This window comes from Sesamum indicum, linkage group LG6 (genome assembly GCF_026168435.1).
Source record: "Sesamum indicum cultivar Baizhima isolate 11 linkage group LG6, ASM2616843v1, whole genome shotgun sequence".
Classification (NCBI taxonomy): Eukaryota; Viridiplantae; Streptophyta; class Magnoliopsida; order Lamiales; family Pedaliaceae; genus Sesamum; species Sesamum indicum.
The window spans coordinates 18,363,917-18,388,257 of record NC_142662.1 but is presented as its reverse complement, the minus strand read 5'-3'; the positions used below and the strand labels follow the sequence as shown (position 1 = coordinate 18,388,257).

The following is a 24,341-nucleotide window of genomic DNA, read 5'->3' as shown; positions in this document are numbered from 1 at the left end:
AAAAACTACTGCTTCGAAGTTAATAATCAGGTAAATAATCTTGTTAGTATTTTTTATTTATTTAAACTAAATAATTTAGAATAAATGAACAATACTCATCTTGATGCATATTTTATTAATAAAAAAGTATTTTTATTTTTATTTAATAAATATTTTTATTAATAAGATTTTTAAAATTTTGATATACTAAAATTATATTAGTATAATATTAATTAATTTATTTTCTGATACAAAGTGAAGAGAAGGGTAATTTAATAAAATTATAAGAGTTAGTCTTTTCTTCTCAATCTGTATTCCTCGTACCAAACAAGGAAAAGTATTTATAGTTATTCTCCTTCCAATCATACCAAACAACTTAAGGAAAACTATTGTTCTTTCACTCCCTCTCCGCCTTTCATTTCCCCTCCCTCTTCCACTTCCATTTTCCTCTCACTTAAATCAAACGAAATATAAGTCTCAAGGTATCTACAAAGCCTTCAAACTTAATTGCAATGACATTTTTCCTACATTATTAGTGCTCCAGTCGCTTTTGACAGTGTAGCAGACCACTGTTTATATGAATATGTGCGGTCCACTGTATATTGTTAATTATATTTTAAATTTAAAGTGTATGTGAAATCAAACAATTAAATCAATATATATAAATATGGACAATTCTCGATTAGGTACAAATTTTGCTATCTCAACTATTGCTTTTTCTGTGTTTAAGCCCTTAAATTCAGACTAACTAAAACGTATCATTAATAAAGATGTTTTGATTTACCTATAATGCTAAAAGATTCACATCATATCGATTTGATTGATCCAGATAGACCTTAACTGTAAAATAGTCATTCTGTGGCCTTAAAGCCACTCTTTTTCTTTTAATTTATTAAACGGACATAGATCTCTTGTATTATAATGTGTCGCTATCTTAATTTATACGATAAATATAATTACTATTTTTATGTCTGATATAATTATATGTATATTTTTGTTATTTGAAAAATTATAAATTTTCTCTTATTTTACGTTCTTCTAACAACCCTTTTCATTAACTCCCATTAATTTTCATCTAATTAATGTGATAAACTTACTAAAATTCTATTTTGGATTAAAAATTATAATATTATATACTTTTCAGAAATTTTTTATAATAACTTTATGACTAATATACCCAATAAATTATTCGGTTTATCTACTCTCAAATTTTTAACATTTTTTTCAAATATTTTTTAAAAAAAGTAAAAACAAAACTATGCAAGGATAAAGTAGTACTATTCAATTCAGAGTTAATTATTTTTTTATTATAAAAAAAATTATTTTATTATAATTATTTTTAAATATATAACAAAAACATGACGAGTCGCTATTTGAAATCGCGACTCGTCATTAAATAAAGGGAAAAAAATGCAGAATTCCCCAAGTCGTAAACAAAATCCCGACTTCAAGTCGGGATTTTGAATCCCGACTTGGAGTCGGGATTCTGAAACCCGACTCCAAGTCGGGATCCTGAATCCCGACTTGAAGTCAGGATTCTGTTTCCCGACTTGGGAATTCTGCTTTTTTTTTTTCGTTTAAATTATTATTATATAATTTAATTTATATATAATTAATTTTAACAATATACTAAAATCCAAAATTAATAAAATTAACATTGCATTAACTTAAAAAATTACAATTAAGGGTACAAATGTAATAGTTATTTATTTTGTACAATTGTAAAAATTACATTAAATGTATACAATTACAAATATCAAAAATGTCCACCCGTTCCACAATGTCGTCTGTGGCGTTGACATCGAGGTCTTCTAATTTCCTCGCCCACATTTTGAACTGGCTCATTTTGCGCCTCATTTTCTTCACCAACAAACCGACTTGATGTTTCAGAACTTGACTCCACATTGTCACGATATGCACCAAATGATGGAAATGGAATTGGTGAAATATTATATCCTTGTGTATATGGTTGATTAAAACCAAGACCAAGGTCAAGAGAAAAATCTTGTGTTTGATTTGACATATATGGAGTCGATTGAAACCAATCACCTTGAGATGGTTGAGGCATATAATAATCTTGAGGCGGTTGAGGTACGTAATAATCTTGAGGTGGATATACTGTAGAAGGACCAGCTATATCCACCCCAATATCACGACGTTCAACTGAACCAGTTGACATTCGGCTAGAACTTCTTCTTTGCCTGTGGGATGTTGTGGGAGCATCATCAGATGGAGAAGCAATTTGTTGTGGCTGTTGGGTTATAGCCTCCTTGATAATATGTAACCCATGTTCAAATCTATCCATCAATTGACTATATCCTTCGATATTTGGTGGTTTAGATCGACATAAAGTTTCAAGGGCATTCACCTCATTTGCCTGAAAAGTGTAGAAAAATAATTAGCCTTGTGTTGTTAAAAATATATATAAAATAAAACATGTACTATTATATAATAACGTACCACAACTTGCAACATAGGTGCTTCTCCAGGTTGGTACCCGCTTTCCACACGTCTATCAGTAGATGATGACACGAAATTTCTTGTTATGTTGTAGTACCACTCCCAATAACCTCGTTCTGTTTCCCTTCTATTAGAAATGAGTGGCCTATGTACAACCGTGTCATATCGTCTTTGCCATCTATTGATGTATTGTATGTGTTGCAGAGACCAATCTGCGCCCGCGTGATTTTTACGGGAAATCTGATGGAGGCTCATATCACGGGTATCCGTCGATTCTGGTACATTCTGCCTCATCCCGAATTGGCGAACAACTCGTTCCGGACGATGCATTTCAACTATTGCGTAGAATATCAACAGAACAGATGACCTCCACAACTGGGGGTTCAATTCATCGGCGTAAACCATAATGACATCCAAGTCCATGTCATACGGCTGCCATATGAACTGTAATAAAAACAAAAATGTAAATTAATATGAATTTAATTCACGGTATAAATATACGAATAATATTAAAATTTAGTTACCTGATCCGCCTGCATCTCATCCAAAATTTCTCGTATGACTCGTACAGTTCCCCGAACTGTAGTGGTGAAAGTGTGCTGACAATTCCAAGTAGCACCATATGGTGCTGCTGGGAGCCAGCGATTGTTGTCCATTTGCACTTGGCCCATAAATAGCCGTTGGGCACCAAGTCTAGGACAAAGTGGCGTAATCCGTGACCACGCCCAAATCTACACGAACAATACAAATATGTGTTATTAATGAATATCAATAGCAAAAAAATAAAAATGTGTAAGACTTTTTAAGTCAATTTTACCTGTAGCAATTGCAGCGCACCACCAATTGCCGCTTTGCCTTTTGTGCTGGCATTGCACAATTCGCGATATAAAAATGCCAGCACAGCACTCCCCCAACTATAGTTCCTCGCGGTTTCTATATCTTCTAATTTTGAAAGATATAATAATGAGACATAGTTACCTGAGGAATCTGGGCACATCAATCCCCCAAATAAAAGTAATGCAACGGCACGTGCGTACTGGACGACGACAACCTGGGGAATATTATAAGTAATTTCGACCGCCGCCAAATGAGATGTAATTGCCGATGTCTGTAATCTCGAGCCCTTCAACACATTTGCATCCGGGCTAAAGCCTATGTAAGTAAGGCAATATTCTTTCCATTGTTGTGTTGTGCGGTCGAAATCAATTCCAGTCACCGGCTCGCCGTCTATTGGGAATACCCAAATTATTTGTACATCTTGTAGGGTAATTGTGGCTTCCCCTACACGAAAATGAAAAGTGTGCGTCTCTGATCGCCACCTCTCCACTAATGCAGTAATGAGGTGTTGATTTAATTGAAGGCGTCCGCACCTGTAAACTCCATAAAATCCTATTTGGTGTAGAATTTCTTGTACACGCTCGGACATATTATTTTGGTTAAAGTAGCTCCAAAAGGTACCATCCGCACGCCGTGAAATGAGTATGGCGTCTAGGTCAACATCTGGAATATCGTCAGACCTATGTTGGGCTTGTTGAGATAATACAGTACTATCACGAGAACCGTAGACTGATCGTCTATCCATTTGTGTGGAAAAAAAAATTGAAGACAAACTCACGGTATAAGATGAAGGTGGGTGAAAATTTTTGCTGGTGGATGAAGTGAGTTTCCACCCACCTTCATCCGTCCAATTTATAATGGTGGATGAGGGTGGGGGAAAATTTTAATTTTAAAAAAAAAAAATTTAAAACAAATTTAAAGGTTGGCCGCGGCCAGCCTTAATCAAGGGCTGGCAGCGCCAGCCTTGGTCAAAGGCTGGCGCTGCCAACCTTAATGAGGGCTGGCCGCGCGGGCCAGCCCTCCTTTAATATATATATATATATATATATATTATATATACATATATTATATATACATATAATATATTTATATGTATAATATATAATATATATTATATTTATATTATAAATATTTATATATTATATATTATAATATATTTATATATTATTTCGTATATTGTATAAATATATATTATATATATATATTTATTATATATTATATATATATTTATTATATATATTTATATATAATATATTTAAATAATATGTACTTATATATGTACATATATATATGTCTCTTTAAAGGCTGGTACATACCAGCCTTTGCCAGCCTTTATAGGTCGCGTACCAGCCTTCGTAAAGGCAGGTAGGCGACCTACCTGAATAAATGCACTACTACCCGCCTATATATATGCGTACATCCCTTGTTTCCGTCATCTAGTTTCAAGCATTGAGATTTTTCTTACAACATATTCATATCTTGTTCCTCATTTTTACGTAGAAACTTGCAACAAAATGGCTTCTTCATCTTCTCGCATTGAGATTTTTCTGTATTTTGGTGGTGAATTATCGAGCGATGGATGGTCTGTTACATATGATCAAACGCCCATTGCAGCAATGAGGATCCCTCGTTCATCCAGTTATGATCAATTTTTATCAAAAATCTACAAAAAAATTGGTGTTGATAGCTCCCGATTTCGTTGAATGTTTCTGCAAAACATTCGTGCCAATACCTAGGGCAAATTAAGGAAACACTGATACCAATAAAGGATGACGATACATTGTCATTCTTTACTGATCCTACAGCTGGATTTCCACTAATGGAAATATTCGTCGAAACGGTGGAAATCCAACACGACGATGCTCCACAAATTGACCGAGGTTGGGGAGCTTTCGATTCCCGGCAGTTGGTGGATGACAACTCACAAATGAGTCAACAATGGGGGGAATACATGGCGATGTTATCGAGCCAAGGATTTCCGTCATCCTCCAACTACGAAAATTTCACAGGTACTTATAACTCTAATTTCGATGCAGGTACTTCTAACCCCGATTTTGGTGCAGGCACATCACATTATGATACAGATTGTTATACTCCGAATGTGGTGTCTGTCACACAAGGGCTCGATAACATTGAATTTAATTACACAGAGACCACCCACTCACATACTCCATCCACCTCCCATTATATACCAACTTCTGCACAACACATTGCCGAGCCAGAAGACCCTATTGCGGACAGCCTGGCTAATGAATCAGATGCAGCTTCCGAACCGAATGAAGTGGATTATCCAATTCCGCCTGAGGATGGAATAGAAGATGTTGACATAAATGTTGTCGCCGAGAATGTTGCACAAGATACGTCAACATCCTCTCAGCCGGTTACGCCACAACGAACTTCTCAGAAAATATTTTACCGCTCCATACCATTTTTTGAACAAACATTCCCGGAGGTACCAGTGGATTCCATTGATGTACCGAACTTAAGGTATGCAAAATTTTATGATAAAAATGAAGGCAGACTTGATGTGGGAATGCTTTTCAAAAATAAAGAAGCTTTAATCGAGGCGGTGAAAGATCACTCAATACGATATGCCCGACGCGAGTATTGGGTACCTGAGAGTTCAAAGACCAAGTGGAAAGTATTGTGTAGGCATACCACCGAAGGTATATATATATATTTTTGTCGTATATGTCTAAGCATACAAAATTATTCGACTGATTCGTGTTTATTTTTTGCAGCTATGTGGTGTAGATGGGAGCTGCGAGGCATTTACAAACCAAAAATGGGAAGGTGGACAATAACAAAATACGGAGGGGACCATACATGTATATTGAATCAAATGTCCCTCGAACACGGTAATTTAGATAGAGTATATGTTGCTTCTTTATTGTTAGGACATGTAAAATGCAACCCGTCGTACGGAATCAAGCATGTCATCCAGACTGTGAAAGACCATACCGGATACGATATAGCATATCAAAAGGCATGGTACAGTTTGAAAATGGCACGTGAGATGGTTTATGGCACATGGGAGAGCTTCGTTCAAAAGCTACCCAAATACTTGGGAGCTCTCCAAAAATATAATCCAGGAACGATTGTTGAATGGCAACATAAAGCCCGCGACACATCAACCGGTGCATATGTGATAGGGTACGTATTCTGGGCGTTCAACCCGTGCATTGAAGGGTTCCAACACTGTCGCAACCTTATCAGTGTAGATGGGACCCATCTATACACAAAGTACAAGCACAAGATGTTGATTGCTGCTGCCATGGATGGAAATCAACAGGTACTTCCTCTTGCTTTTGCTATTGTCGATGAAGAATCACTTTTATCTTGGAAGTGGTTTCTATGACAATTGAGCAGACACATTATACGAGGGCGACGGGGTATCTGCCTTATTTCTGACCGCCATGCTGGTATCACAAGAGCTGTACGTGAATGTCCGGATTTCGTGCCACCTAACGGCGTGCACCGATATTGCTTGCGACATGTGTGTTCCAATTTCAACAGTAAATACAAAAATGTTGTGTTGAAGGATCTTTGTTGGAGAGCTGGCTTTGAATATCAGATCAGAAAATTCAATCGCACTATGGAGGAGATAAAGAAACAGTCCCTCGAGGCGTTTCAGTGGTTAGATAGGATCGACAAGGAAAAATGGACAGCATCACATGACGGTGGATGGCGATGCGGAATTCTGACGACAAATATGTCGAAATGCATAAATGGAGTATTGAAAGGGGCTCGCCGCCTACCGTTGACAGCAATTGCTGAGATGACGTTTCAGCGAAATGTCCATTATTTCCGTGAGAGGTTAGCAAGAAGTACTGTAATGTTGACCAACAACCAACTGTGGACGGATTTTGCATATAAGATGTTCACACGTTGGCATCAAAATTCTGTTGAACATACCGTCACCAAATACCATCAGTTCCAACAGTCCGCCTCGGTTGTTACAAGACGTCACGGTGGACATGGAGTCAACACCCATGTTGTCAAAATTGCGAACCGAGAATGTTCTTGCTGCAAATGGACTCAATTTGGTATACCTTGCAGTCACGCTCAAAAGGTATGCGCTGCATTCATGATTAATGCTGCATCAATGGTGAAGGATTATTACGATATAATGACTTATAAGAATACATATTCTAAGTCATTTGAACCTGTACATTCCGAAGATTATTGGGATGTACCGGGATTTGAGTTGGTCCACGATCCTACTATTCGCATCTCTTCGCGCCCTGGTCGAAATCAAACAACACGTATTCACAACGAGATGGATTGGGCGCAAAGGCGTGCACGACAACAAGCACAACAAAGAAATTCTTCAACACAATCGGATGTGCCAGTACCGGGTAGCCAGGATTAATTGTATATTTTTTGTATTTATTACAATTGTACAAAAATATACACTTTTACATTTATACATTTAATGTAATTTTTTACAATTGTACAAAATAAATAACTCTTACATTTGTACCCTTAATTGTAATTTTTTAAGTTAATGCAATGCTAATTTTATTAATTTTGGATTTTAGTATATTGTTAAAATTAATTATATATAAATTAAATTATATAATAATAATTTAAACGAAAAAAAAAAGGAAAAATTCCCAAGTCGGGATTCAAAATCCCGACTTGAAGTCGGGATTTTGTTTCCCGACTTGGGGAATTCTGCATTTTTCCCCCTTTATTTAATGACGAGTCGCGATTTCAAATCGCGACTCGTCATATTTGTGTTATTATTTTAAAAATAATTATGATAAAATAATTTTTTTTTTTATAATAAAAAAATAATTAACTCATTCAATTCACCTTTAAGGGCTACATAATCATTTTTTTGGTTTGAGAGAGATATTTGTAAATTTTCAAATAATGAAAATATATTTATAATTATACCAAACCTCATGAGAGGTGGTCGTAGTTTACCCTAATTTATAATCATATATCATATCTAGGCAATTAAGATATCAATAAAATGCTGAAAAACAAATGAAGGATTGACTAGTACACATGTATCTTATTAACAAGAAGAATTCTGAAAATCTTCATTTATGTTATGCTATTTCATTTATTATTTTTGGCCAAAAAAAGAAGAAGTAAACAGATACAGTGATATAGCAAATTGCCAGAGGGAGAGAACCAGATATGGTGCAAGCTTTATGCACAATTCTCTTAAACGTACTATACACAATACAACTAAAGACTTGAAGGCTTTTTCTATCACCTATCACACGAATTTGTGCGAGGAAAAATCCGACCCCGGTCAAGGAATGGTAGCAGTTCTGTGCAAGGTAGGCGACGCGTTAAATATTTCCTGTCCAAGCTCATTAATTTTGTCGATTAGGAGAGTTTGTTCAGTCTCAAGTTGGACCATGAACTCTTCTTGAGTATCATGAAGGCTTTCAAGCTCAGTCAGCGACTTTGAAACCCCTTCAAGATCGTTCTCATCGACCTGAGACCGAAGCTTGATCATCATTTCCTTCATCTGGCCGAATCCAAGAAACATTTGTTAAACATCTTTAGTAAGATTTCGATCCAAGAGACATGTCAGATGAGAACAAAGGTCACCTGATTGGAAATCTGATGGCGAACAGTAGTTGGGGATGATTCATAATCTACACTTGGCTTCTTCTCCAGTTCCGGGACTTTTCTTGTAATTTGAATGTGGATTTCGCCCCGTTTCACTCCTTGCAACGGTATCCATTTGTCAGCCATCTGATTGGGAGGCAACATCTGATACTCGACCACACAGTCCCCTATGTTGGATGTGGGTAGCAGAGTGTTGTGATCTTTTACGTGCAACGTGAGGGGACTACCATCGTCAGGAAATTCTAAGGTCTGATGCCATTGTGGATTCAGTGTTTTGTACATAACCTGCAAAGGGGAAACGTTTTCAAACACTTGAATTAGTTGCTATATAAAATTTACTCAGTTAAGTTGCATTTGATAGACATAACTTTTAGAGTCAGCTAAGTAAACAAAATAGAGGAGATCTGAGAAAAGGATAAAGCCCAATTGCAAGTATCCGACCTTAGTACTTTTCTTCATGTTTCCATAGTGTACCCTCACGTAGGGATCACTCGTTCCACGGAGATCAGCAGCCACAAGATCTCTTGCTTCAATTAGAACTAGTTCAATCCAAGCATTGGCGAAAGATCCATGTGAACCCTGAGCATACCAAGAAAATAAGATCAAATCCTAGAAGTGCTGTCTTCTCTCTGGAAGCGAATGACGAAAAGTTACAATCTTAATGCTCTTATTAACTAAAGCTCTTGTTTTATGTCTCAGTATGAGAACAGAATGGATATGCTTTGGAGCTTAAGGCAAAGTTATAGGTACCTTCGAAGATTCGTTATCTTCAACTTTCAGTGCTTCTATCTGAAGCCGCAACTCTCCAGAATTAACTTTTTCAAGGGGAATATATACATCTCTTATGGAACCTTCTAGAAGACCTTCCAAGTTCACCCGAGCACTACCAATGCTCTCATCGCTAAATGTTTCTTCAGTATAGCATTTTACCTTCAAATACTCCCCACCTCCTATTTCATCAAATTCGAACTTCTGATTCCATGTTGGATTGGGAGAATGTGGGACAGCTTTTGTTCTTTGCATAACCTGAACAAGTAATATACACATTGAAACACATGTAGGTTTTGCTTCTGCAAGGAATAGAGCAATGAAACTGCATTCGTGCAAAAGGAACCAAGCAAAAAGGAGGCTTGTACCTTCCCATACTGTAGTTTAACATAAGGGTCAGATTTCCCAATTTTGTCCTTCACAACAAGGTCCTTGCCCTCAACCACAGTTATGCAGATTCTCCTTCCAGTTCTGGGAAGAAAATTAGATCCCCCACTCAGTGAATGACGAGAGCTTGCACTAACACTGGTCGAGCTATGTGAACCATCAGAAAACTGCCACTCTTTGAGTACAAGCCTCACAGTCAACTGCAAGGTGGTCACAGAGAAGATTATTAGCAAAACGATTCATCTCCGATGTATGAGGTATAAGTTCTTCTACGTCTTTATCATTTAATTTCAATAATTCCAGTCATTATTAAAACTGAAACTGTAGCACGATATTAGTTGGATTTAATCAAGAAATTGACAAGAATGGAACAAGCAAAAGTAATTTGGCAGAGTGCATAAATTATTTGTCAGCTGTTGAAATGACAGATGATCAGAAAGTACCTCTCCTAAATTAACGCCCTCAAACGGAACTGTCATTTCAACTTCTTTTCCACAAAGCTCGGCGTGCTTGGCAATCACGGTTGAATTTGGCCCAATGGCCCAAAATATGGTTGAGTCATCAGGGACATATCTCATCTGCGTTGATGGAAAAGTTCGAGTGAAATGCTCCACACAAGCTAAAGCAACATCAAATGCCAAATCCTAACACTCAATGGTACCATTTCTAAGCATATAATATGATAATTATGTTGAGAAACACTATTTCTGAATGTGTTACTAACTCTTTTGATAATGTATGTAATACGAAACAAAGTTCTCTTTTCACACTGTTATGGAACAATTTTTGCTTTATTGCTTTCTTGAACAAAATCTCGTAACCTTAAATTAGAGACAACTAGCGTAAAACAAATTACCTTAATTTCGCAGCTTGTAAGAAAGTCATATTTTACATTTCCAAGAGAGCGTTCGTAGAGATGGAATCTGAGAATTCCTGCATTGTCATGTAGGATCAGGTTGAATGTTGTGTCCCACTTAGGGCTAGATCCTGCTCTTACATCTGTTCTCCTCGTTAATTCCCCAAGTTCGATCTCTAAAAATGTCTGAAGCTCTTTGCTGTTGACAGGATCATCTGTATAAGTATCTTCTGAAGAATTAATGTGCTTTGTGGAAGCACAGCCTTTCAAGTTGCTACCAGAAAGTTTACTAGCGGATAGCACAGTGACATATAATATACCGCCTACAGCTTTCTTCTGCAAGTCTTCAGCTGGCAAAGCAAGACACTGACGTCGAGGTTCAACCAACCTCTTATTCAGTGTATCAGTGGCCAGTTTGATCTGTCAAACAATATGAATGTCATGACGAACACATGCAGGAATAGGAGGAAAAAGTTCAAATTTCTACAACAGGTTGACCCACAACAAGAGTTAGAATTTCTATAAAATCTAATGTTTCTATTGATAAGACGCATTCCATTTTCCTGTAACAAAGACATGGCTATCCTTACTAAAAACCCAAATCTTCACGGGAAAAATAAAATTCTACCAGACCCTTTGTGAAAGCACTTTGAACTATTAAGGGTCTTCTTATTTCATTGGCAATGCAATGGTCCTGAATTTCAATTAGATACTTCATTGCTTATTGATATATTTTTATTTAATCATACCAGCCATGAAGAAACACCTGGTAGCTCTGTTGCAGGTAAAGATTGGCTTCCACCACTTCCGAAAGCAACACCGAGTCTTACGTCAGGAGTTGATACAAATGAGTAAGTCATAGCTTTACCTTCTAATATTGGCATCAGAAGAAGCTGCATAATGGAGACAAGTTACCACTTTTCAGAGGATAAAGTTTCACACCAATTGAAAGAACCGAAATCTATGACATGGAAAATGTGTGGTTAGTAGTTCGAAATATTTCATCAATCTACTCGTGAGAATCTTCACATAATCTGACAAAACTATAAATCTGATTGTGCAGACTCAGGGTTTCCTTCTTAGTAAAGTTGTCACAAAATTTTGGACAACAAAACACAAAATAGAGTGGTATTTAGAAGATATGTTTGGTAAACGAACTTAGAATTGAAGAAACGTGTGAATGGAATGTAATAACAAAGAGATATGCCACGATCAGGTACTATTAAGAAAAGATGGCAACAAATGAAAATTCTCAATCTAGAGTCCATTGCCATGTTTTGTAAGTTGCAGTAGAGCAGTTCAATGCAATGAAAAATGACAATTAACCAAAAGGATGGTAATTGGGGACTGGCAAAGGGTGTGAATGGCTGGGGATGATAGTTGGGAAGATCAGACAAGAACAAGATAAACTCAGTGATTCAAGACATGTGGGAATTGTAAAATTATCATTAAAGTCAAAGCTCTAGGGGAATCAGAATAGAGAGATGACTTGACCCCCAAGGCAAAATCATTCAGCAAACAACGCCTCAGTACAATACCAGAAAATACATAAAGATGAAAAGCATCGAATCACAATCAGTCTTGTCACAGTTGTCAACAAGGTTCATCATGTCGTTGTTACTCTCTAGCATCAGGAAGACATAAGGGAAACAGAAAAAGAAAATAAAAATGTTTTAAGACATGACATAATTCGACATATTATTTCAAGAACTGAATAATAATGATTCTACAATTGTGATACATAATCACAAACATAATGGCATCATAAAATTATTTGCATGGCGAAATCCTAAGATCTCTCATGCCCAGAAACTTAACAAAATGCAAGATGATGTTAAGAAATCACATTTGTCACAATTTAATCCAAAACCTAATAAGAAAATAAGAAAGGAGATTGAAGCATACATGACCCTTGATGTGGATGCTGTTTACAACGATTCGAGCTGTTCCCATTAATGGCATAGCCAACTTAGCAAACAACAAAATGTTTACATCATCCGTGTCCCAGTGAAAACTGCAGCGCATGACTCGCTGTTTCATGCAAAACTGTCAGTTTGTTCTCATTTTTGGGGGGGGGTGGGGATGAATGGAATCAGGAGGATCATTTGCAAAAACCTTATTAAAGCATTGGAAGAAGCTTAAGAAACACATATAATCCCACTAGTCGGGAAAATACAGAGGAAGTGTAACACTGTAAACATGATTGATGAATGGAACAAGTTGGGCCATGGTAATATCTTACTTTTCCGTCATCATGATAAACAATATTTATTTAAAACTTTTATAGCCTCATTATCTAACTATATTTGAGAATAACCTTTCAGAACTATTGCTGGAGTGTAGCCAAGTTTTTCTAGGCTGCCAGTACAAGAACAGAAAAGAACACTGTTGTTATTATATACCGGAAATATTATCAAAACCAATAATTGATATTCATCACATGTCCTGTGAATAAGAAAACCTTTTACATTGGTTGAGAGTAGTTCCATTTGAATAATTTTGTTTGCTCAAAAACAACACAAACAAATTTGGTTCTCATAATTTTATATGAAGAAAGAAGACCTCCATAGGAACCATACCAACATTTCAAAGAATTGAAAATGCCCCGTCTATTAGCAAATAGCAGGAAAAATTGAGGTTTCATGTTCACAAACTGAAATTCTTAGACTATGATTGCTTCGCATTTCATCTCAGCTCATGGCATCTCATATAAGATGAAAACGTTTTGGTCACGATGAGGTTTTTCTGAAGTATGTGATTGAATATGGCATAAAAATAAAATGGTGATCATGAAGTATATATTTAAGAGGTGTTAGGCAATAAAGAAAATGTAATGCTTATAATTAATGTGATATTTGTTTTCTTGTACATTAGTAAATTGAGATTGAGATATATTCCAGAAAATATCTAACAAGCAATCGCATGTACAGTCAAAAACATTTTACGAGATGAGACACGAGGGGAAAAATCTCACAAGCAAGCATAACTCTAATATTTTCTTTTTAATATTTCATGCTGACAGAAGATCTCTTATATTAAAGCATGAAGCAAAGTTAACATAAAATTATAAGTAAAATTATATCAAACCTGATCACCTGAAGTTGCCCAATGGGTTCCATGTAGCCCAAATAAAGGAGGACGTGAACCAAGAGAAAATTCTTGTAACTCAATTTTTTCCTGTGGAAGAAAAGTAGTATAGTCATTATGGATGCGTAAGCAATCATGGAAAATTCCTTCACATGAAAAAGAAGAAATGGGAGAACGAAAACTTACAATCAACTTCGACTTTAGATGCTTTAAGCGCCTCTGCATAATTATCAAATCAGAATTAGCAATTGTAGATAAATAACAACTTTGTTGAACATCTTATATCATGGTTGAATCTTATGTATAAGATGCTCAAAGTGTCTGGTAAGACTTTTAAAAAGGCAGCTCATAAGATCCAAAAAAACAATGTTAGGAACTTATAGGCTCGTTAAAAAGAAGTAAGCCCAACATATTGGTAAGAATTTAACAAATTCCTTCAATTATAATTATTTTAGTTACAAAATTATTATTAGCAACATCATAGAAGCTTTATCATCTTATTTCGTAAAAACACTTCAAGAGTCTATTTTTAAATTAAGATTTAATATCTTATAAGCACTAAAAACATCTTATGAGTGTTCTGAATAAATTTAGCAAAACACCATCAAAATGTTGTTTATAATGTCTGCAAAAAGATATAGATTGACATAGGAGTATAAGTTCTACACTAATGCCATATCTGTGAATTTAGAGTATGTAATGAACTTATGACGATCTCAGAATTTAGAGTACATAATGAACCTATGCCGAGCTCAGAAAATTTACATTGGTAAATAAAGCAACACATGTGAAACAGTTTGAATGGATAATTATTCTCCAAAAAGAATTAGATTGGAGCCAATTTTATAATGGACAACTTGAATTATAATCTTGACAACAGTAGCTGAACAAAATAAAGGGCAAAATGGTAAGCCAAGTTCCATTGGCTGTTTCAGTAGACATTTGATGCATAGTATTAACATTTTGTGGAAAACAGATCAACTAAACCTTTGGAATGAGCTAATAGAGACTTTTCACATGTCTTTTAGCAAGGAGGAAATGAGACAGGTTCACAAGGAAAGCCAGGCGCAAATTATAAACATCACTGTAATAGAAGCAACGAAGCTCTGTTAAATCCTGTCTCTGATGTAAGTATTTAACATTATTTCCATAGTGAAAAGTTTTAGCTAAGGCACTACATCAGATTATGGTTTACTGTTAAGTTTATGGTCTCCAAATGTAAGATAATTTGATATCAACGCATAAGTTGAGGTAGGACAAGGGTCGAATGAATATAATGAACTCATCAAAAGATCTCATTCCAAGTGTCTCTAAGGTCGGACCCAGCACCAGCACCAATAATACATAATGGTTTACACAATTAATGGACATGTATGGGCATGTGTGTGTGTTTGTGTCTATTGTATCAACTAATCTAACAAGAAAATCATTATATAAACATATCAGTAAACCATCATTAACAAAATCCAAACAATTCATGAGGATCCTTTTTCTTTTTTTGCTTAATTTCTACACGATTACAAGTGTATGTGCAGATTCAAAGTAAGCAATAACACTGGTGCCCAAATGGAATAGATACCTCAACAATGAATGCAAAACGCAATGAAAGCTTTGGGTTGACATAATTCGACCAAACTTCAAGTAATAGCTTGTTCAGCCATTCACAGTGCTCTAGAGGTGTTACCGGCTGCATAGATATATGAAGACCAAGAGTGACTTCCAAAATGTATGGTAATAAACAAGAAAGGACATAAGTAAAAAGGGATATAAAATACAGAAACTAATGTAGGCATACACACGCGATCCAGAAAGAAAATTATTAATAGTTACCGAAGACTGTAGTGTCACTTGCATCAATTTCTTATTGAAATCTTCCACTATATGTCGCCTCTGATAACTCCCGTACTGCCAAAAGGAAAGTACACGTCAGTATAGCTTTCAGCCATAAATCCTGCACTAATTCTTGTTGCGTTTCTGCTCAAACCAACAAGCAGATCAAGGAAACTAAAATGTGAAAGACTCCTGGATCACAATGTTAAACAGTCAGATGAATTTCTCACTTTCAGTTGGCATTAGTAAGGTATTTTCAAATTGGAAAGAAGAACTGTACAAATAAATGTATGAACTTCGAGAGTATAAAAATACATTACTGCAACCAACTTAAATCCTCATTTTCAATTTTCAATAAAATGCTTATTGGCAATTTCTTTGCAACTAGTCTGATTCAGTTTTCTCATTCGCTCAACTGCCAATGTAACTGAAATATGGTTACACAACCAGAAGAATGAAGTATTATGCTACACAATGGTTTTCCTTTTCCTTACTAGGGCATGTCATAAATGAAACGGTTGGGTGTCCTAATAACTAGCCAACCGATGCAGTCATCATGAACTTGTTAGACAAAGCAATGTTTCCTTGACACATCAGGTACCATAACTGCCTTGGTTGAATCAACATTATGTACGTCTGAACCTTCAGAAATAGATATTACCCTTTTATACGTGATACATGCTTAAATCACTAAACACCTACTGTAAGTTTACACCTTGCCAAATTGCTTTTCAGGCAAATTCTGAATTACTTCTTGAAATGCACCACTCTTACTAGTTGATGCTGTTAAGTTTATGTCAAATGTTGAGCACAAGGATAATCAACTTTGTGCATGATCAGTAAAGACCCTTTTGGTACAATTCTTGAGTCCTAATATTTCATAACTCATATATCTGAAACATCATAGTGATAAACTGATATAAGAAGTGGATATTTGAGACCTGGATATTCAAAAATGAAACAGAAGTTATACAAGGTACAAGTCAAATTCTTTGTAACAAAGACATCTCATATTGTATTCATACTGGCCAATAATATTTCATAAAAAGATGGAAAAAACAGGAAGGGGTTTAATTGATTAAAAAATGGCTTTGAGTAATTCTCTAGATAATTATTTACTCACAGAGGATGACACAAGCAAGTAAATTTCCTTCACCCCCAGCCAATCCAATTTCAAAGGAGGCAAAATTAGTAAAATAACAGCATGAACTAGTATTACTTGTATAAAGCAATAAATCATATGATCTGACCTAAAGTTGGATTTTTGGCTTTGCCACTGTTCCAATGGCTATTACGGTGGTTCTAAGTCTTATAAAACTGTTCCAGATTGGATTAAACAAATAATCAAGGACACAAGATTGTTGATGCATACAATACATACCATCACTTTGCAAATATATATGTTTGTGTGTGTGTGTGTGTTTGTGTGTGCATAAAAGCCATCACTAGAGATCAATTCGTATATGGAGAGTACAAGAATTAAGATTTGCCATACTTCATTAAATTCCAGAGCAAAAAAAAAAAAAAATCAAATATATGAGAGCTATTTATTCAATTTCCAAATATCTTCAAACACAGTGCAAGTATTCGAAATTGGGATCTCCCAAAAAAATTGAGACAATTTAGAAACACAAATCCTGTGGAGTGATGGTTCAATCTCCTCTCTAGATAAAGTAGTTGCATTCAATCTTGAGAACAGCATGAAATGTACATCTGCATTCTCCGAATGAAAATAACTTTCTGAACTTTTCAATGAGGATTGAATCCTAAATGTGAAACATAGTTAAAGCTTCCCACCATATTCTTAAATAGTAAAACAAAGTTCCATGTATAGAAATGCGAGCTAATCACATTTACGCTCATTTTAATTCTAATTTTTTTCCTCCATTCTACTGTTTCACTTGCCACACATAAATTTAGTTCCCACTGCACTTGCATGATATTTGGTGCAGCAGTGTTAAGTCAGTACCAACAACAAATAGAGAAACTAGCAACTCTGAAGTTGATTTATTCAAGCTTAAAAATACAGTGTCCCCGCTCACTGAGACCAATTTTTGTTTGCAATTCCTGAAACTTCCATAATTCTAGACCAACAAAAGATTCTGACAGATATTTCTAATGTAAATAGAATTGAGAAAACATATTCTCTCAAACCAAAAAAAAAAAAAAAGGAATTGAGAAAACATATCATATGCAATGAAAAACACATCAAAACATACAAAAGAAAAGAAGGCACTTACCTGAATTGTAGCCCACACAGCGACAGCAAGAAGAACCCAATTGGATAGAGAGAAAAACCATCTCTCAATGGCCCAAAGAACAAACAGCAGAGGAATTACAAATGGAAGTAGAGGCTGCTCCTCCAACAACTTCTTCAACGACCCAACTGCCTCATTGAAGTCCAACAATTTCTTCTTTGTTCTGCCCATCCGGCTATATTCTCTACACAATATGCCAATGGGCAACCAAGAAATCTTCACCTTTCTCCAAGATTGATCATAGCTTCAAAAAATCAAGAAACCAAGCGCTGCCCAGAACTCCAATTTCTTTGAGGGAAAAAGCCGAACAGCTCTTGTACACTTTTTTAACTCATTAACGGGATCATAAGAACAATAAATAACAACAGAACCTCAAGAAAAATAAGAAACCCATCCACAATTTCAGTGTGTTCTTTACGTGTTTGTTGTTCTTGATTGGCAGCTGAAAAAGAGGAAAAGAGTTGTCCACTCATGTATTTCCAATCAAAGGAAAAGAGGAAAAAATGTAATATATGCAAAAGTAAAACAGCGCAGTCTTGGTCAACTCGAAGAAGGGAAGATTTAGTTAAGAACTAGGCAAGTAGATAGCTGGCTTCAAGTTTGAAGACAAAACCAAACTACTTTCAGATTAAAAATCCCCCTATTACAGTCGGATAATGCTGTCTTGTCAGATTAGTGCTCTTCCTGCGATCTCTTTCATTGCCCTACAAATATCTCTTTTTTGTTTATTTTATTATGTTTTTAACAGAAAAATTACAATGAGTTATCTAGAAATTTGATATAATTATAAATATTTTTTTATTATTTAAAAAATTATTAATATTTTTAAATATTCGATAAATATTTTATGATTCTTTATTGAAGGTATAAAATTGTCGATTTTATTCTTATTATGTATTTTTTTGTTTAAAAATCTAAAAAAAAAATTATAAAACAACGTACCAAGTTGATGGAAAGTTTTGAAAAATTATAAAAAATTTCCTCTTAACCCATAAAAGAATTTTAAAAAATAAGTAAAATTATAATTCATAATGCACAAGAGTTTTTTTTTATTAGTTCACCACAAAAAATAGATAAAAACTTAATTGAGATTAACGAATTGAATTAGTTGTTAGACAATTATTAAAATCAAAGAATATTAATAATTTTTTAAATAATAAAAAAATATTTATAATCATAATAAATTTTAAAGGAAGTCGTGTGATCCATTATTTTCTGCATTAAAAAATATAATAGAGTATAAATGTCACAGGAGACAAAATATAATTGATAAATTCTTTGATTATCAGTACACAAGAAAAGACAAAAGGTAGCAATAAAAAAATCAAATGATAATTATAATCCTATCAATAATTGTATCAATTAGGTGACAAGAATTTTTATATCGTCACAATTATCGGTTATACATTAAATGTGTAATTAATTGTTCATGTTGATAATTGTTCATATATATTTAGAACTTATAAGTTCGTAAACATCTTATAAGATGTTTTGAGGAGTTTATAAGCTTAGCTAAACACGCTCTTACTCTAGTGCAGCTCAGGAATATGAACGGCGAAGTTTTAATTCCGCAAGTTGGCCAATACCACCTATTTAAGCAGCCAATTAGTTCAAAAAATTGTAATTTTGGTACCATAATTCAGAATTTTTTATAATATTGATATCATAATTTAAAACATAGCTACAAATGTATTACAATAACGAAATATTTATAATTTTCATATTTTCGTTAGAAATTTAACAGCAAGACTAGGTGGCCATTAAATCAGGCGCTTTCACGTTGGGGGAGGGGGAAATTTCTTGTATTTTTATTGTGGGCGCTGCACGTGGCCATTAAATCAGGCGCTTTCACGTAAGCGACACGGGGCATTTCTTGTATTTTTATTATTGACCCAAAAAATTTAAATATATTGATTTGCTACAAATGTATTACAATATCGAAATATTTATAATTGTAATATTTTTGTTAGAACTTTAACAGCAAGACCAGGTGGCCATTAAATCAGGCGCTTTCACGCTGGGGGAGAGGGAAATTTCTTGTATTTTTATTGTGGGCAATGCACGTGGCCATTAAATCAGGCGCTTTCACGTAAGCGACACGGGGCATTTCTTGTATTTTTATTATTGACCCAAAAAATTTAAATATATTGATTTTACTATAGAATTTAATTTGAGATTGTTCTAATTCCGATTGTAATCTTAAAATTTTTGTAGTTCTATTTTGTACTCTTTAATATCTTAATACATTTTTATATATTAATTTTTAGAGTAAATTACAATAACTTCTCCTAAAGTTTAACATAATTATGAATACCCCTCATTGTTTCGAAAATTATCAATATTCTCTGCTTTTAACGGCCATCTAACAATTAGCTCATTATGTTAGTGTTCGTTAAGTTTCCATCTATTTTTATGATGAACTAACCAAAATGCCTTTTTGGACTAAAACTTATAATTTTATTTATATATTAAAATTTTTAATTTTATTACTAATTCATTATAATTTTTCAAAAAAAATTATTCGCTCCGTCTGATTTTTTAATAAATTTTTATTTTTTTAAAAAATAAAAAAATATAGTAAGGGCATAGTTGACAATTTTATGTCCCCATCCAAAGATTACAAAATTTTATTAAATATTAGGAAGTATTTTTAATTTTTCAAATAATAAAAAAGTATTCATAATTATGTCAAATTTCAGGAGAGGTGATTGTAACTTACTCTAATTTTTACTATGGCATAATTATGATCCCACTGGTCCAAAGACCTTTGACCCATCAAATTTTTAATTCGATCAACAGTCCAAATTTTGAAACATTGGTTTTAGCCTTAGAATAGTTTTATGCAAGTCCAGCACCGGTGGATGGTCTGAATTTGAAATATGCATTAGTTATCCCCTTGCTCTAGAGTCAAGTCTTAAATCCATATTAAGAGGGTGTTCAGCTAAATTTAGTTCAACATCTTTAAACTCTTATGTCTTATAAAATATTTTAAAAGTTTAAAAATATTTAATTCTTTTTAAAAATAAAGTTCTAAATTATTTAAATAAATAAGATATATATCAGAACTTACAAGATGTTAGAAATTTTAGCATAATAAATTCTTTATACTGTAACATTGACCCAAAAGTTAGCAGACTATTCGAAGTTGAAATTATATAAATTCATAATTTCGCTTTGGAGGGGAAAAACGGCAATTTTACGACAGGTAAAAATGAAATAACGACAAAATTATGAATGTGTTTTTGTTTATTGAAAATTAAGATTAAAGAGTTTATAAGATATATTTAAATAAGTTGGGTAAAATAACTTATTTTTAAAGAGCTTATAAGTTCCAAAATATCTTATTTTATGATTTTCAATAAAAATTTTGCCAAAAGGTTTTCAAGAGCTTATAAGCTTTCAAATATTTTATAAGATGTTTTGAGAAACTTATAAATTTAACCTAACATCCTCTAAGTCACTTAGGTTTCGCCGTTGATTACGTTGATTACAAGCTCGGAAAAAATAGCACCAAGAAACCATTGATTATAGCCTTTATTGTTCAAATGAGTATCGTCTAGTCAACGAGAAATTCAAGAGAATAAATGAGTATAGGCTTTGTCGAGTTGTATTATTCACTATAAACAATTAATTGAATTTTAATAAGATAATTAAGAGATCAAAGACATTATCATATTTGGTTCATACACAAATTTAGGACTATCTAAGCAATTAAAATAATATTTTAGGAGTTGTTAATCATTTGAAGAAATTTGAATATGGTCCTACTTCAATTACTTTATTTATTGAGGTGATGGTGTGATATATATATATGTATATATATATATATATATATAATTAATTAATTTCTTCAACAACTTGGACAATCAAAACACTTGTGCAAGGTCAAGGTTGGGAGGCTCTGTATCAACCAAAACATAATTTTAGGGTTTAAAAGCTTGTCTTCTTACTGCAAAAATTCAACTCTTACATAGTCTTATTCTTGAAATATTTATTTTTATATACATTAGTATATATATTTTTGTCTGCACAAAGTATATGATAAACTTTTTATAAATAAGCACTAATTAAAATATACAAATACAATAGCATGCATGATAAATACATTATGTTAATTTTCATTTCATATATTTAGAATTAATATTTGGAATGGTCACCAACAATGTGTTACAGTGACCGTGTCAAATTGGAACGGTCCTTCATTAACCGTTTCTAAATATTTGTAACACCGTCTATAAGAACGAAAGGTGAACCATTCTAAAAGTGTTCCAAAATCCGTTTCAAATTAATTCCATCAATTTGAAATCATTCCCAAGGAACAAAAAGAAACCTTCCTAAATCCGCCCCAAATCCCGCCCTTTTTTATAGTGCCATATCACCCGTGCCACCTTTTATTATTATTTTTTTAAAATATTAAGCATTTGTCATGTCTGCCTCAAATAGCAAATAATATTTCAGCCCCTAATTTAAAAATGCACGTGAGCTCATGTGAAATTTTCGGGCAATTTGAGTCAAATTCCAGCGACTAATATTCCAAAATTGAACAACTAAAAAAGCTATAGGATTTTCACTAAGAAGTTAAAGGATTAAAATAGAAAATTAGTATAATTAGAGGACCAAAATTACCTTTAATCCGATTTTCACTTTCTTTTTTTCTTTTTCTTTCTTGGTATTATTTCTTGTTATGAGTGATCATTTTATGTTTATGTCCATCACATTGGACTATTTAAAAGCTGATCATTACTGTGGAACTTTAGATTAGAACTATTAAAAATGCCTTCTAATCAGTTGGCATTCAACATTAATTAATTAATTTGACTGTCTTTTGTTCCTGCATTATCTTGTGATATATAGGGAAAAGTATTATTTTACTCCGCTAAGTATGTCTAATTTTAATTTTAGTTCGATAACTATGTCCATTTTTATTTAGGTCCAATAACTTACGAAATTACTTACTTTTAGTTCTTTGGCAGATTTTCGGACAATTTTACCCCTATGAGTGCATATGGTTAAAACTGCCTTTCAAAAGTTGCATAGGGGTACAATTGTCCGAAAATCTACTAGAGGACTAAAAGTAAGCAATTTCGTAAATTACTGGACCTAAACAAAAATAGACATAGTTATCGGACTAAAATTAAAATTAGCCATACTTAACGGACTAAAATAATACTTTTCCTTCCTCTATATATATAGAAATAACTCATAATTAACTGAGAATATCATAACTCGTGGAACTTTCAGTTAGAAGTAACACTGATGATCGATGCATCATGAGCTAACTCCAGTTTAGGACAATTATGATGAATTTAACGGTGATTAATTTATGATTTACGAATATGGAAAAACTAATTATTGTTTTTAATTAGTGTAAGTTGTTCACCTTTATTTCATTGTAATGATGATGAACTTATTATATAATTTATGTTAACGTTCGACCCATAATTATTTCTAATAAATAATACTGTTGGATAGTGTTTGGGGAAAAATCACTTCTAAAATAAACTTAATTGATTGAAAATAATTTTATCCCCATTTGTTACAAATATATTATTTTTTATTTTATATATTTGCATTTGTTGTTTGTCAACATAATTATTTTTTCATAAAAAATATAAATTTTATTTTGATTAATATATATCATATTTAATTTTTTGAAATATTAATAGAGAAAATGAATGTTAAATTTAATAATGTTTCCACTAAGTAATATATTTATTGATATTCATACACAATAATTAAACTTGTAGGGATGAAAATTTTTATTTTATTAATTAATTATAGCCATTTAATTTATATTTTTATGATGAATAATATAATTAGATAATATAGCAAATAAAATATAAAAATCATAAAATATTTAATATGTGAAAGTGTATATTTGATTATTGTTAAATTATTCGAATTATTTATAAATTTCAATATCAACTTTAAATATAAATTTTTTAAAAATAAATTAAACTGTGAAGTTGAATTAAGATTATTATAGTGAGGGTAAAGTAACAAAAAATAAAATAAAATTTATTTATAAAAAAGCCAAAGAAGTTAGAAACGTCTAATTTCTAACCTAAAAGCGTTTTTTTAGCAATTTCAAAAGTAAGGCATTCCAAACAGCTCAAAGCTATATTTTTAAAGTTAGAAGCTAAAAAACGCTTTATTAAAACCCGCACAAACACTCCCTTACAACATAATGTTCAATAAAAAGTTTTCATATATATAGATAACACTTACAGCTTAGTATATCTATTAAGATTGGCCAAACTTTAAATTATGCTACATAAATCTGC

General features: G+C 33.3%; 1 protein-coding gene and 1 pseudogene across 2 annotated transcripts; one reads left to right on the top strand and one right to left on the bottom strand.

Annotated features, from left to right (window-relative positions):
• The first annotated feature begins 4,851 nt into the window (after nucleotides 1-4,851).
• Nucleotides 4,852-7,655, top strand: LOC148787875 (uncharacterized; annotated as a pseudogene).
• A 644-nt stretch (nucleotides 7,656-8,299) lies between these two features.
• Nucleotides 8,300-18,694, bottom strand: ATSYTF (C2 domain-containing protein). 2 transcript variants are annotated; one of them, XM_011082787.3, is made up of 14 exons: nucleotides 18,040-18,694; nucleotides 15,800-15,874; nucleotides 15,549-15,656; nucleotides 14,156-14,188; nucleotides 13,970-14,059; nucleotides 12,788-12,913; nucleotides 11,632-11,775; nucleotides 10,883-11,302; nucleotides 10,470-10,604; nucleotides 10,008-10,226; nucleotides 9,622-9,897; nucleotides 9,313-9,450; nucleotides 8,851-9,156; nucleotides 8,300-8,767 (listed from the first exon to the last, which is right to left on the bottom strand). In XM_011082787.3, the coding sequence occupies exons 1-14, from the start codon at nucleotides 18,226-18,228 to the stop codon at nucleotides 8,546-8,548; spliced, it is 2,481 nt and encodes an 826-aa protein (XP_011081089.2). In that variant the 5' UTR covers nucleotides 18,229-18,694; the 3' UTR covers nucleotides 8,300-8,545. The 2 variants fall into 2 exon arrangements, with proteins under 2 accessions (XP_011081089.2, XP_020550500.2); XM_020694841.2 differs by lacking the exons at nucleotides 15,800-15,874; nucleotides 18,040-18,694 and having other exon boundaries at nucleotides 13,978-14,059; nucleotides 15,549-15,653.
• Between the last annotated feature and the right edge of the window lie 5,647 nt (nucleotides 18,695-24,341).